This window comes from Chroicocephalus ridibundus, chromosome 8, assembly GCF_963924245.1.
Source record: "Chroicocephalus ridibundus chromosome 8, bChrRid1.1, whole genome shotgun sequence".
NCBI classification, from domain to species: Eukaryota; Metazoa; Chordata; class Aves; order Charadriiformes; family Laridae; genus Chroicocephalus; species Chroicocephalus ridibundus.
The window spans coordinates 57611900-57626730 of NC_086291.1; the positions used below are offsets into that span (position 1 = coordinate 57611900).

At 46.4% G+C, this 14831-nt stretch overlaps 1 protein-coding gene across 2 annotated transcripts in view; it reads right to left on the minus strand.

Moving 5' to 3' along the window:
• Positions 1–6364: 6364 nt before the first annotated feature.
• Positions 6365–14831, minus strand: part of OTOA (otoancorin) — a 29243-nt gene continuing 20776 nt past the window's right edge. Inside the window, exons 14-19 of one of the 2 annotated variants that reach the window (XM_063344824.1) lie at positions 13525–13667; positions 12998–13134; positions 11953–12050; positions 9856–10048; positions 7855–7944; positions 6365–7281 (exon numbers count right to left, since the gene is read on the minus strand). In XM_063344824.1, the coding sequence (XP_063200894.1) occupies positions 7877–7944; positions 9856–10048; positions 11953–12050; positions 12998–13134; positions 13525–13667 (639 nt within the window). In that variant the 3' untranslated portion in view covers positions 6365–7281; positions 7855–7876. The other variant, XM_063344826.1, reaches the window with a different exon arrangement.

The following is a 14831-nucleotide window of genomic DNA, read 5'->3' on the forward strand; positions in this document are numbered from 1 at the left end:
CGGGACCGGCCGCGCCCTGCGCTGAGGGGGACGGCCCGGGCCAGACTCTGTCTCCCCGCCGGCCGCCGAGCAGGGAAGGCCTCGCGGCACCGCGGGCGGAGCAGGACATGGTCCCTTTTTCGCTTTAAACTCTTCGGAAGCCTTTTTAGATGAATAAATTGGAGGCTCTTTGCCGGCGGAGCGCGGGGCTGTGCAGCCGGGAGCGGCGGCTGGCGGCGACTCGGGCCCGGCGCGCACGGAGAGGAGCGGCCCGGCCCGGCCCGGCCCGGCCCGGCGCGGCGCGTCGCTCAGAGCCCGGTCGAGCAGGTGACACCACACAGCTATTGCCGTGTTCTGTGAAAACGAGCGGCCGAGTTGGTTCATGTCTAGTAGCCCCAGAGAGTGCGCACCTCCCGGGAGGAACACCGAGCAGTTATTCCCGTCCCGTCCCGGGGCGGGCCGCGCCGGCGGCCGCCTGGCCGTGGAGGCCCCGAGCCGAGCGGAGAGGGGTCGCCTCGGGCGGCGCCCCGGTGCTCCCCAGTGCTCTCCGGGAAACAGCAACGATCGAAACAGCAGCGCAGACAGCCGGGAGTGGGATTCCAATGACTCTGGAAAATAGGTGTCAGGTTATCCCAGCTGAACAGTGGCAATATGCTTTTTTATAGCACCACAGAAAGAGTTAAGTTATTTCTTTAAAATTTCCTAGTTTACTTTATTACATCTCCAGTTTGAGGAAACAGCATAAGGACTTTACTGTTCCAGAATAATGTATGGAACCACGTACAGGAAATTTCCCACATCATAAGGTTACGTGTTGTTTGAAAATTTATTAAAAAGGTCCTAACTGCAAACCTTCATTTTCTTGTTTAAAATGTAACATAAATGTTGAAATTTTTAAAGGGCTTACCTAGTCCCTGAAAGAAAAGGCAACTGATTAGTACCTCCTATTGAGTTTATCTTTTTTTAGTAAGTACCCCCTGTGTGACAGATTTACTTATTTTCAGAGACTAGGAATCAAAGCCTGTCCTCTTAAATCACTGGTTACAAGTACAGCAATACAACTCCTTGGCAAGCCCCGTAGTATCTCTTATCTTACTCTTATAACGCCCTAAGAGAAGAGGCTATATGTTACATTTGAAAAGTTTAATAGATTTGAGCACCAACAGACTAATTATTCTAAACAGATATTGAATAACTTTAAGCATCAAATACTGTTTGATGTAATCACCAGTAAGTTGCCTACTTGAGGACACGTGTTGGGAACCCCAGTCCGGTACCTGGAGAATTTGTACGGAGGGCGACGGCGTTTGACAGCACTCGCCAGGTCCGTGGTGTAGACTGCAACTGCGGGGGCAAAAGTGCAGCTCTGCAAGTACAACGTCTATGGTTGCGGTGCCGTGGCACTTCCATCACTGTGTATGAACGGAATAATAAGGTCTGAGAGTACAGTTTATATCTTAAAGCACTGTCTGAACTAGACGGATTAGCTGTTTGATTGAAATACGTGCATTTAATGTGTTAGAAGTAAACACTTCTAAAAGGATGAATACGGAAATAAAAGTAGCTAATAAAAACACTGACAGGCGCAAAACTGGAATCTATTTTAATAGATACATTAAAGGCAGAGAGCTGACATCCCTCCTCTCTCAACCCCTTTCTCAGTTCATGCAGGATATATTCAACTTGTGATCCAAGTTGTTTTCTGACATCTGATTAAATATTGAAACACGTCAGGCTCCAGCTAAAGATGACCTAGGGCAGCTTTAGCTTCTGCATCAAACCAACACATGATTTTAACTATAGCAATGGCTATTCTTTGATAAATCAATGCAGTTCTTTTCTATACAGCAGTTATAAATTATTGGGAAAAGAGTACCAGCAAATATTATCCTGCATTTTCCACTATTTTCATAATTCTCCTCTATGAATTTACTCCTGGGCTCCCCTCTTTTCTCCTTGTCCCCCAAAGCGAAGATCGCAGATATTAAGTGAGATGCTGTTAAATATTTGTAAGGCTAATTAATACCAGCTGAAACGTTAGAAGATAAATGTTACGCTGTTGCCAGCAAAGCAGGAAGTCCATCGATCACAGTTCCTTCATTTAGTACTCCGATGTGTAGTCACTTGGGTTGTAAACTCTGAACGTGCCTTGTGTTCCTGCATCATGAGGGCAAGAAAATCCTCTCGTTAATCTGGCTCAGAAAAGCAGACTGATGCCGAACAGGAAAGGGCAGGAAGAGACAGATGGACAGTGGCTGCCTGCTACCCTCAGCAGAAAAAATGTAATACATTTCTAGACTACCTATTTCTGGGTACGATTAAAGAACCAGGCGTGAATTTTACCAAAGTATCCTATGGTGCAAAACTGCTACGAGGGCAGGTGGGGTGTATGAGCCAGTCGTGTCGTTTCTCTCTCTAGGGACTGAGTACGTAGAGATGGAAAGGTAGTCTCATAACGGACCAGACACTTTACTAAAATATGAAGTTCTGGCTACTTGGATGGCAGACAGATTTATTTTGTTCTCTGAAAAGTTTGTAATTTATCTGCACTTTTAAAAGCATGCTGTATGACAATGCACAAAATACCATTTCTGAGGAACAATTTCAGATGTTCTGAAATACTGATAAGAGAAATTTAACTTACATTGGAGTTTGTGTTTATTCTTCGCAGACCTGTCTTTTCTATCCAGTTTCCTTCCTGCCTTACTGGAAAGGGAAGGCAGACCCCTGACCTCAACGGCAGTGGAAGCAGTCCACAAGGCTGTCTCGCATCATATGACGCAGGAGAAAATGTTTTGCTAGTCAGGACTACAAGGGAGTAAAATAAGGTTCCTAGCCCTCCTTAGGCCCATGTGTCTGCAGATCTTGCTTTAACAAAAAACCAAAACCCAAACAAAAAGAACCCCTATGCTTACAAAACCACTTTCACTGAGATAGATACCACAACGCATGAAGTCGTGAACCAGCCTAGAATATCAGCCTTTTTTGAGGGGAGGGGGACGGGGTGAAGAGGAAGAGATTATTTGAAATTTGACTTCTACTTCTCTCTAAGGAAGATAAGCCCGTCACAAGGGAAGAGGGTACCGCAGTTTAACGAGTTACTGCTCCTCGACTGATACGCTGTAATAGGCTTCGTGGACGCTCATGCGGTATCTATAACCACAACACGGTAAGAGCCAGAATACCAGCAAGTGCCCTGCGGCTGTGGGATTACCTGGTCAAGTGACACATGCCGGGTGACTATTCTGTTGCGCATTTGTGAGTGCCAGTTGAGTTAGCTGGACCCCTCCCATAACCGCGGCGCCTTTGGTGGGCACACCTCGCAGGCGTCTCACATCTGCTTCAGTGTGGGCAGACAATGGGACTCTGACAAGGTCCCAGTCTAATATGACGGGTCGGCAATCTGTTTATGGGAAAATAAATCAGGTGGCGATGACGCTACGATGGGCACAGCCGTCAAGTGACAAGCTGAGTCTGCCATAATGCAGTACATAATTGCCTCTGGAGTATTTGAGCAGATTATACAGAGGCATAAAGGGCTTCTTAACTTTAAAATTAAAGAAGGATGCAATTTTTGTTTAAAGAGGTATCTTTAGAGCTTCACACTGATAGGAGTTGGTTAGCTCTGATGTGACAGATTGAGATCACCGGGAGTCAAACATTCCGTGTACTGTACAAAACCTGGCAGCAGCCATAATGCCAGCTTTACAGGGACGTATTTCAGACCCTGTGGAGGGGTAGTTGCTTTCATATCTTCAAGGATTTAAAGACAGCGGAAATGTGGCATTGCCTCAGTACCTGGTGGTCAGGATATTTCTCCATCGGTGATCCAGATCTAGTAGCCTCTTTCTCTTTTCTAAACACTATTCTGAATATAAAGGTGTCAGGCACTGAAATAATAGACCAACCAAGTATTTCTTCTCATCTGTTAACCCTTTAAGAATCCTCCGTCCAATCAAAGGAGTTAAATGAAGCACCTGCTGGTAACACTGCTGGGCAGGAGCAGCTGTCCCCTGGGTCACAGCCTTGGAAGAGCCGGGCCTACGCCGGAGTCATGTCAGACTGTCAACAGTCGGGTGCGCGTCCTGCAGTACGTACGGCAGTGCCTAGCAACCACCGGCGCAGTCACAGGCGGAGAGGAGAGCTGCAATTCTCACAATATGCAGATAAAAAAAATACTGTCATGACACATATTCAGTAGTGGATTCATGCATTAATCTGTTGGGGTTTTTTCACTCTCAAATATAAATGTTAGAACTAAAAGGATATAGAAAAAAATAAGCTTGGTTTAAACAAATGCTATATACATATATATGTATATATGTGTGTATATATATGTTATATATATGTATATATGTGTGTATATATATGTGTATATATATATACGTGTGTATATATGTGTGTGTGCGTATATATGTATATACATATGTATAGCCCATATACACATGTACAACAAACAGCAACATTTCCTTAAGGATCACAGTCTTTCTACAACACTTCTCTGTAGTATGTTCTTCCCTAAGACCCTGATGGTGTGCAGAGGGACCGTGAGACATTCTTCCCAAGAATGCGTTCCAGTGGAAGTGGCCACGTGCACTTTGTGTGCAACGTCGCTATGCGCAGGGGACAGATCCGTATGACGAGCAGCACCCTGCGTCAGGGACGCCGGCATTAAGGGTTTCTGCGGTTTGTTTCCCCGGAGTGAAAAGGAAAGCGTACATGTTTCAGTTTCCTCTTGGCGATGGCAGTGCGCCAGGCTGTGGATGGGTAGCAGATTACACACCCTGCGGACTCGCGCTCTCCGTCTCCTCCTCTCCTTTCCATCTATTCTTTCCACAGAAATCCAGTTCCAACAGTTTTGAGGGAGGTATCTCACGAACCACAGTTTTTGTAGAATGGTTTTTTCCATCAGTGACCTTTACAAGAGATACATTGGCAAAAGTAAAATTGCTTTTCTACAATACTCGCCATCCAAGATGCTCAGACCATTTTATGAACCAAAGGGGATTTGTAATCTCACTGTGAAATAAGTATAACATCAAGTGGGTGCTCCACATTTACCCTCCCGACACTGCTCTTGTAAGAAATAGGTGTGTCTTTGACCAAATGTAAATGTGATGCCAAAGTTATTAACATAATTATTAATTTAATAAAATAAATAAATAATCGAGGAGTTCAGCTATTTAAAAGCACTTGTGCTTGAAAGAAATTACGGCACAGATGGCACAAAACAAAGAGCTCACTCCTGCTCCAATTAAAAGCTAAACTCTGACTCACATAATTGCAGACGGAATCACTCCCAGGTACATTGACAGAAGATCATTTTCAGCTCGTATAGATTTTTGAAGTGCTTGGTATAGCTAGGTCACGTATCTGACTTGAACAGCTGAACTGGAAATGCTGACTGTCTTCTCGACTACGAAAATACTCGCCTGCATCTCCACTGAAGCGCACACAGAATTCAAGTCAGGCAATTTCTAGAAATCAAACAACCTTTTAGTACTCTCACATCTAAATGAGGCAGAACTTTTTAATGGGGAAAAACCAGATAAATCTTTATAATGTATTTGATCTATTGAAGCGTTTTTTTGGTTTTAGTGGGCATTTGCATGTATTTGCTGGGATTGATAAAACAAATCCTTTTCTATTTAAATAAATGTCACAATCTACCGTTTACATGCAGAAAAGGAAGCCCAGCAGGAAAAGCTGGAATCTTATCGTTAGCACCGGAGAAGAAGGTGCAAGGCAGTTCGCAGCAATAGTATCTCTTAGCCCATAAAACGCGGAGCTGAAGGCTGTCGTGCTGTCTGTAAGGTCACCTCGCACTTGCCAGGGTTCGTTACAGCAAAGGCAGTTGCGAGAGCAGCAGATCGCTGAACGGGGAGCGGGAACCGGGGGGGTGAAAAGCGGCCGCGCTCGCACTGCCTGCTTTGCCAGTAACAAAGCCCTGAAAATCAGCCCGACTCCTGCCGCCGCAGGAGTTACGGAACGTGCGGGACTGGGCTGGGACCCCCACTCCCAGCAGCAGCGACGGCCGATGCTCACCTTCCCCAGCACAGGCCTCTGCCCTCCCTCCGGCTGCCCCTCGGCCGCACCTCTACCGCAGCTCTGTTCTGCTTTCAGCGCTGTGAAGCTAGATGTAATGTTTGCCATAAAGAAATACAAATAAAAGTTTGAGAGGCATTTACTACCGTACCGCCCTCAATGAAAAAGCTAAACTTTTACATCTATGCATTGCTTTTTTTAGTCTAGAAAAGATAGACTTGTGCAATGGCAAAATGGAAAACGGTACCATGCGTTCTCGGCATAAAATCATATTAATGACATCAAAATGTAAGTTTACATGCAGAGGATTTTTAATAAATCTGTTTTTTCCATTGTTTAAAATACTGAGGTGTGGCATGGAAAACAGTAGACACGTAAGCCATGTGTTGATAAAACACATGAAAATATTTGTGGTTTACAATTATGAGAAATTAGTTATTACAAAGCTTGTGGAAAGTGCTGTGCTGACAGTCCCAGTAGTACGCAGACCCAGAGAGCAGCTTCCCCTCACCACTCGCAGTCGAGTGCCTCGGCCCCGCCTGAAGTGAAGGGACCATCTCCTGGTGAACATAAGCAGGTTTCCATGGCACGTTTTGTCGCGTGAAATGCTAACAGTATTGCCAATCCCCTCTGTGTCAACAGTTCTGGGTTGATACATACAGCCATGGGGAACTACATTTTGTACAGGTGCTTACGCTGTAAGAACACGTCATCACTTCTTATCTGAGCAGGATTTAAACCAGCAGCCCGGAGATGAAGTTATTTTATTGCAAGAGCAGTAACTTTTAGTACGGTTTCTACTACGTCACGCAGAAGGATCGCCTCTGTCCGGAGGAACGTACACTCAGAAAACAAGAAGAAACCCCAACAGATGGATACCACAGGGAGAACAAATCAGCCGATGTAAAAAGCACCGGGTGTGTACAATGCATCAGCCTCCAAGTCACAGTCGCCTGCCACGTGTCCCTTGGGTCGTTCAGGCTCCTCCCCAGCACGTAAGTGTATCTTCCAGTGGTTTTCTTATGAGACAAATAAGCCATTTCCAGTTCTGAAATTTGTCTGAAGTATTTGGAGGGATCCTGTGTAACTTGTTAATGGTAAAGGTAGGGAAAAGGGATACTTCACATCATGATGGCAGACGAAGGTGTTAAGAAATGAACCACTTTGCACTCAGGCATCTCGGAGCCTCTTGATTCTACTGCTCACGTTGAGCTGTGGCTCTTTATCTCTAGCGTCTCCTCTGTAAGCTACGGGACACTGAAAATCAGAAAGCGAAGAAAAATACTAAGCCTTTTGACATACGTTGATTTGCACTTAGTCTTAAACACTAAGAACACTTAAGCACTTAGTTTGCTTAATTGGAATTCATACCTTAAGCCCACCAATGCTCTCGTTAAATTTTAGCCTGTCAAAATGCTAAAATCCAGTTAAAGTTAATGTCAACATTCTTTTAACTGGAGATTATCAAAGCAGTTGTGGAATAAAATCTAATCAATAGACTGTAACAGGCAAAATACAGATTAATACTAACAACATGTTCCAAATAACAATGCAGTAATGGATTGGTGTTACATGGAATTTTAAATATACTTTCGTTAAGGTTGGCTTTACGGTAAAGATAAGATAAAGTTGTTTCCCCTTGAGTAGATTCTAAGCTAGTCTAATAGAAGTACAAGACACCTTTGTAATACAGAAAAATTATTCAGCAATTGTTCTCTCTGTATTCAAAGCAGGAAGGGGGTCCCGCAGTCCTTCCCCCTGTGGTGTTCGCTGTTACAGGTGAACTATGTTTCTGTTATAAAGCTACCTCTTATTGAAAATATAACTTACCTCAAGCCTAACAGTCGTGGACTCAGAAAGGCAGGTGCAGCGTAAGTGCAGCGCACAACCAGATGCTGAAGCCACTCAAACAAGGAGCACCTGGAAAGCAGAAATCATTAAGTCTTAGTGTCACGATACAGTTCAGGTCTAGTACAGTCTTATCTACACCAACCCAAAGAGGTGCAGCAACTCCTAGCATTTGACTCTTAATTACATTCAGCTGCAGAAAAGACGACACTGGTCAGAATGGTCCCTACCAGGTTACACACACAGCTGCGAACAGAAGCATTTCGTAGGGGTGGTGCTCACTGCAGAGAGGAATAATAAATGAGAAGCTCAAGAGCTCAGCTGATCTTTACCCAGGAAACTCCTCCCGTTGGCACATCTGCCGAGGGAACAGGTCCCCCGCGCCAGGCAGCCGGGCCGCGAGCACCGCTCAGCTGCTGCTGGGCAGCTCTGCTCTGATTACAGCACCGGCATCACAGCAGTTTAGTCCTCCTGTCTCCTATTTTAGCACCTCAACATCCCTCTCTCTTCTTCAACAGCTTATGTCTCACTGGTGTCACTGGAAGCAACAATATTTGCTGTCCAACAGGGATAAGTTCTCAACGTTGGCTTGACTATGTGCAAAATCTCACTCGTAGAACGGCCACTAACGCACCTGCCAGCATGACTTGCCCAGCATAGACTGCAATATGCAGAGGTAAGATGTTAAACCACTGACGCATAGGCACTAATAGGGTTTAATTCCAAACAGGGCGGGAACAGCAGGAAAAACAGTTCAAGGGGTTTCTACAGTCTGGATAAAGATGCTAACCCACTCCTTTCTCACTTGCAGCTCTGCAAACAAGGTTCTGCTGCAGGTAAAGGTTGTGATCTGAAGGTCCAGAGATGGAGAATCCTGCCTTAAATTTAGGCAATGAATATGGCAAAGAAGGAGAGGGAAAAGCTCACTGTTTCAGGCCACAGTTTACACAAGCTAGCGCTTAGCATGGTGTAATGCTACAGCAGCGTACAGCTGCTAATGCCATCTGACAATCTTCCTCTGTTACCTCTTGCTGTGGGTAAATCCAACAACACCCTTGCTGTTTGTCGTGGTCTGGCATGTGATTTGAGGCATGAGTTAAAAAGCTAGTTAGAAAACTGACTGCACCTCCCCCTTCAAAACCCAGGTCTGGTCCTGGTGGTGCTGCGGGTCTGCACTCGCCCAGGGGTGTGCGTGGGGCAGAGCTGCACTCACCGCTTGGGGCTGGGGTCTGTCCCCGGGGGTGTGCGTGGGGCAGAGCTGCACTCACCGTTGGGGGACGGGGTCTGTCCCCGGGGGTGTGCGTGGGGCAGAGCTGCACTCACCGCCAGGGGATGGGGTCTGTCCCCAGGGGTGTGCGTGGGGCAGAGCTGCACTCACCGCCAGGGGATGGGGTCTGTCCCCGGGGGTGTGCGTGGGGCAGAGCTGCACTCACCGCCAGGGGATGGGGTCTGTCCCCGGGGGTGTGCGTGGGGCAGAGCTGCACTCACCGTCGGGGGACGGGGTCTGTCCCCGGGGGTGTGCGTGGGGCAGAGCTGCACTCACCGTCGGGGGACGGGGTCTGTCCCCGGGGGTGTGCGTGGGGCAGAGCTGCACTCACCGTCGGGGGACGGGGTCTGTCCCCGGGGGTGTGCGTGGGGCAGAGCTGCACTCACCGTCGGGGGACGGGGTCTGTCCCCGGGGGTGTGCGTGGGGCAGAGCTGCACTCACCGCTTGGGGCTGGGGTCTGTCCCCGGGGGTGTGCGTGGGGCAGAGCTGCACTCACCGTTGGGGGACGGGGTCTGTCCCCGGGGGTGTGCGTGGGGCAGAGCTGCACTCACCGTCGGGGGACGGGGTCTGTCCCCGGGGGTGTGCGTGGGGCAGAGCTGCACTCACCGCTTGGGGCTGGGGTCTGTCCCCGGGGGTGTGCGTGGGGCAGAGCTGCACTCACCGTCGGGGGACGGGGTCTGTCCCCAGGGGTGTGCGTGGGGCAGAGCTGCACTCACCGCCGGGGGCCGGGGTCTGCCCCACCTGGGGCATGCCGTCGTCCTTCTCTGTCTCCGGGGCGCTGCTCTGGGCTCCATCCAGCGCCAGCTGAAGGCTCTGGAGCTGCGGCCCATTCAGATGCTCACGCTGTGATCTGGTAACTGCAGCGGCGTTTTCAGGGCCCAGGTTTGCTATTTGCTCTGGGGACAGTGCCTGGGAGGAATAAAAGACAGAAAAATTTGTTTCGGCTCTCAATTAAATAAGGCAGGTAAGGAATCAGAAGTCACACTGTCTTGCGTTTGGAACGAGGGGAAGTAGCCTTCAACATTGTGTTGCTACACGAGAGTTCAACAGAGCGTAACAGAAATCCTCTGCATTCTTTTACTTCACTGACCACTCATCTGTCCCTCTCCCGGCTCTTTGCTGCTGGGGTCTGACAGGAAGCTTGAGCAGCCTTCTGTGCCACCGCTGTGTTGGACGCTTCCTCAGTAAACTGCTGGAGTTTAATTCTCCAGCCACTTTTTTCTGATCTGTTCAAAGACTGATGACAGTGTGCATCCTCTTGTGTTTTCATTTATTTCCTTTTACATCTGCTCCCAAGCAACCTCACTTGAACCTATGTTTGACCTTTAATTAGAGTTAGCGGCAGAGCAAAGAGATGAAAAAAAACCCCATGCTTTAATCTCATTATTCAATTTTCTCTTTTAGATCAAAAATCTTCCAAGTTTGGTTACGTTAAAACTTGTGTTTAAAAATGAAACCTGGCATTCATAATCTTACAGTAATTATCTTACATCACATAGCAATTAACCAGTCTGTAGAGCCTGCACGTATTGGGCACGCTGGATTGCTTTGATTCTCGTGAACATTCTGCAGTCACAAGAACGCCAGCCCCCCTACACAACAAGCCTTCTTTGCTGCAACAATTCTCCGTCCAGATTCTACTTTACAACTAAGTTCCCTGTAGGTCAGGCAGTGGAACAAACCCTTCCTGATTTTTCATTGTCTGCCAAACGGTGTTCTCTTTTAAACTGAGTAAACTCATGTAAATGCCTACAGGTCCGGAAATTTTTTAATCGAGTCTCTTCTTAACTCAACTAAAGTCCATAATACAATGTAATTTTTCATAAATAAAAATCTGAATAAGGTATACAGCTGCAAAATGAAGTTACACAGAACTTGGGTAACACCAAAACCTGCTCTGAATCTTTAAAATACAGAAAACTTTTCGAGAAGGTCCCCTGTTACTCGTTAAGCACATTTTGTAGTATCATTACTACTCTTACTAACAGAACATATGCTATTTGAAAGAAATTCTACAAGATGCCATACATCTTCAGTTTTGCCTGTTTTTCAAAGAAATAGTTTCGCTAAGGACGTTTCAAGCTTATATAAACTGTCAGCGGTACTGGGCAGAACAGTCGCGTTCAAGGAGTTTTTCTCTTTTATGGAAGCTGACACCGTTAACTATCCGTTTAGCTCATCCGTCCACAACTTCATTGCTTGCCGAGCATCCGAAAGCGACCAGCCTCGGCAGAACATTAATCTTGTCACCAAGTCACCTGAAGTCTGGGGCAATGATCTCAAGACCCATGTTCTAATTTCTGGTCCACGTTCAGAGAGGCTGTAATTAGATGTAATTCCTTTGTGATCTGTATCTGCCTGTACAATCTGTTTTTCAGAGCCAGCTCAGGAGAATGTTGTCAGATTTTAGGATAATAAAAAAGCTCCTATATAGTCAGCAGAGAAATTTGTAGCTATGATAGCATCCTTGCAAATGTTAATAAACAGAGAAAAAAAAACCCCTCAAATCTGAATACAGTGTCGGAAGAAAGAGGGAGTCCATCCCCTGATTTCTGACCCTAGATCTTTGCTTTTTCCTTGGTACGCATTCTGAAGCATAAATAAAGCTTGTCTAGCATATTTTACGGGCATCAAAATACAGATGGTACAGCTGAAAGTTAATGTTTCCAATCCTTGACTGCCTCTCACTTAACACACCGTAGAAAAATTCTTGTTGAAACCCAAACCCAAGCTATAAATCAGTGCTACATTTTATTTATACTAGAGTAAAAATGATAGAAGTTTGGTTACTTCTTCAGTAATTGAGCTCTTACTTGGAAAATTTCAGGAGGTATACATCTTACTGCTGTTGGCTGGAAATATGGCATCAAGTTTTTATCAAGAGCTTTCAGTTCATCCTCATTCAAACCACCTAAAAAAAGTGAAAAAAACCAATAGGAACAAAACTTCATTAATATTCTTTTTGTTAGATTTATTTTTAGGCTAATAAAATTAAGCATTTATACAAAATATCTAATAAATGGTTTACTCCTGGATGTTGTGGAGAAAGATACCGGTTCTTTTTTTGATTTGCTTCTTTCATTGTATTCCAACATTACAAATCATCTGACTTTAACCATTGGTATGGAATGTACTCTACTGGAGTCACTTTATCTCGGAAAAGAGAAAATTATAAAATCAGTGAAATCATAAGCGGTGTTATCAGGGAATGCTTGTTCACAGCCTCTTCTGCGGCCAGACTGGGGAGCACGAGCGTGCAAGGGGAGTTGTTCCTCACCCATTAGGTACTCACAGCCTGGAATCATCCCATTGCGTGGAAGCCCCAGGCATCGGGGATGCTAAAATTTATGAGCGCTCAACGTGCAGTTAATCAATCGAGGGGAAAATTCCCTGAACAAAGCCGTGTGACCTCTGTCCGAGGAAGCCTCGGTGGCTGTGGGAGCGCTCTGGAGAGGCACCGCTCCAGGCTGGCCGCCCTCGCGCTCCCTGGGCAGCTGCTCACGACGCTCCCTCAGCCGCCGGCTGCCCCGGCCCAGCAGCGCGCTCCTGTCGCGGCGGGGGCTGAAACACGGGGTGGTCGTGCCCTCCTTGATTTACCCTTCCCACCTTACAGGACCCGAATGACTGCAGGCTGCGCTCCCCGCGGTCGGCTTGAGCACGTTCAGAGATCCTTACAGAGAACACCACGACTTTTCCTTAGTGCTAACGAAAGTGCTGCGTGTCCATCCCTGCAGGTGACTCCTCTCTGAAGACACGTCTTTTGCCAGTCTAGAAAAAGGCACTGCTATGCGAACCTGTCTTTAACGCTTAATAACAGTGCTTCAGAACCATCACCGCCCGGAGTCTGAGTTTTGTTACCTGCTATAGTACCGATTTCCTGTAAAACAGAGCCGTTCCAGCCGGCAGCAGTTCCGAACACAGACTCTGCCATCTTCTTAAACTGCCGCAGAACAGGGCTGCTACAAAACAACAGGCCAACTCTTGCAACCGCAGCGCTGCGAAGGGCAACGAGGTTAACGTTACGTGCTGCAACTACCTGCAATACTAAATATGCCGGGAATACACCTAGTCTGCTGTAAACCCATTTTCAGTTTGAAATACATGTACACAAATTGCATACAAATGCTGAATGCTTTGAGCAAAAACCTGGGTTTCTCAGTGCAATGCTGAAATGGTGGGATATAAATGGCAGAGGAAACCCAAAATAGAATGTATTTTAAACAACTAGTGTACGTCTTTCGTAACAGTTATTGCCTTTCTAAAAGCATTTAAAATGTAAAATAATGTTCTTTAGGCTCTGGAAATCTTGAAGGAAAACAAATTGCACAATAAATTTTATCAATAGGGATACTAATGCATATTTCATTAAGTATTAAATGAAGTACCTGAATTCAGCAGTCCTTACGGACATGATTTCTGTGGAGTTCAAAGCACAAAGAATAGCTCCTAATCCAACCAAGTCAAAGCTTTTTAGCGTACTGATCGTCTGGCCAGAGTCTTCCAGAAAACCTTGCAAAATAGATCTTGCCTGCAAAAGCAGTAAGATATTACGCATGAACAGCGTGAATATAATTGAAGGTTTTGTTACTAGAAGCTCAAAATCTTATCAGAAGCCATGGACCATATATAATCCTGAGCCTCCCCAATGTAATTACTTGGAGTTTTGCTGTGGCCTTCAGGAGGAGCACTGTCACCACCTACATGTGACGCTCGGACAGGGCACTGCTGCACAAACACTTCCCAAGGGCAAGTGTTGAAAGCACTTTGTGCCCCTTCTGCCGGGTCAGGAGGAAACGCTTCACCAGAAGAAAGGGGCGTGGGATCCCCTCGCAGAACTGCCCCAGTCAATTAATTGCTAGAAGAAAACATACGTTACTCAAGGGCATCAGTAAGAAATTTTTAGTTTTTCTAATACTCAGGTTATCTTGTCTTATTTAAGTGTCATACATAGGCGGTGACCTGTGCTTAGGATTAATTTCCGGATATAAATGGGATATTGGTGCCAAAACGCCTTTGCAAGCCTAAGTTGTTTAGGACGGTGCTCATCCTAAACTAAGCATTTTAAAACTGTGTCTAGCTTAAGCCTGTCACCAAGGCATCCTCCAAAGTCAGTGAAAGAAACAAGCATCTTCCAAGATTTCCTAATCTATCCACAATGCTGAGACTTAATGACTAGCTTAAACTAGCTGCCCAGCTTTTAGACCACTGAAGCTCAGCAGGATGAATCTCTTTTAACCATCTATTCTTACTGACAGCAGGGAACATCAAAAGCCAACTAGTATTGTACAAAACCCTCACGAGTGCTTCCTTCTGATGGTGCTCCTCAGAACAAGAATCTATTAAACAGATTTGTGACATCCCGCCAAGGCTGGCTGCCACCACGCCAGCACGTGTGCAGCTGAGGAGCCCTCACGGAATGGGCCACGGAGCCAGCAATATGCTGCCAGCTGCACGTACGCTTTTAGCTCTTATAATGAAAGTCCCATCGACGTAACTAGACGTTAATCAAGGAAAGGAAGAGGAACGGAGCATATTTGCTAACAAGTTAGGCTTCTAGAGCAGTGGCTGCTGGTGCTGGGGGCACACGGCCTCTCCAGTGACTACTGGTCGTGAGGAAGGGCTAACGTCCCCTGGCAGCACGGTCTGTCCTGGGGCCGCCCTGAGAGGAGCTGCTGACCTTTCCGCTACTTGG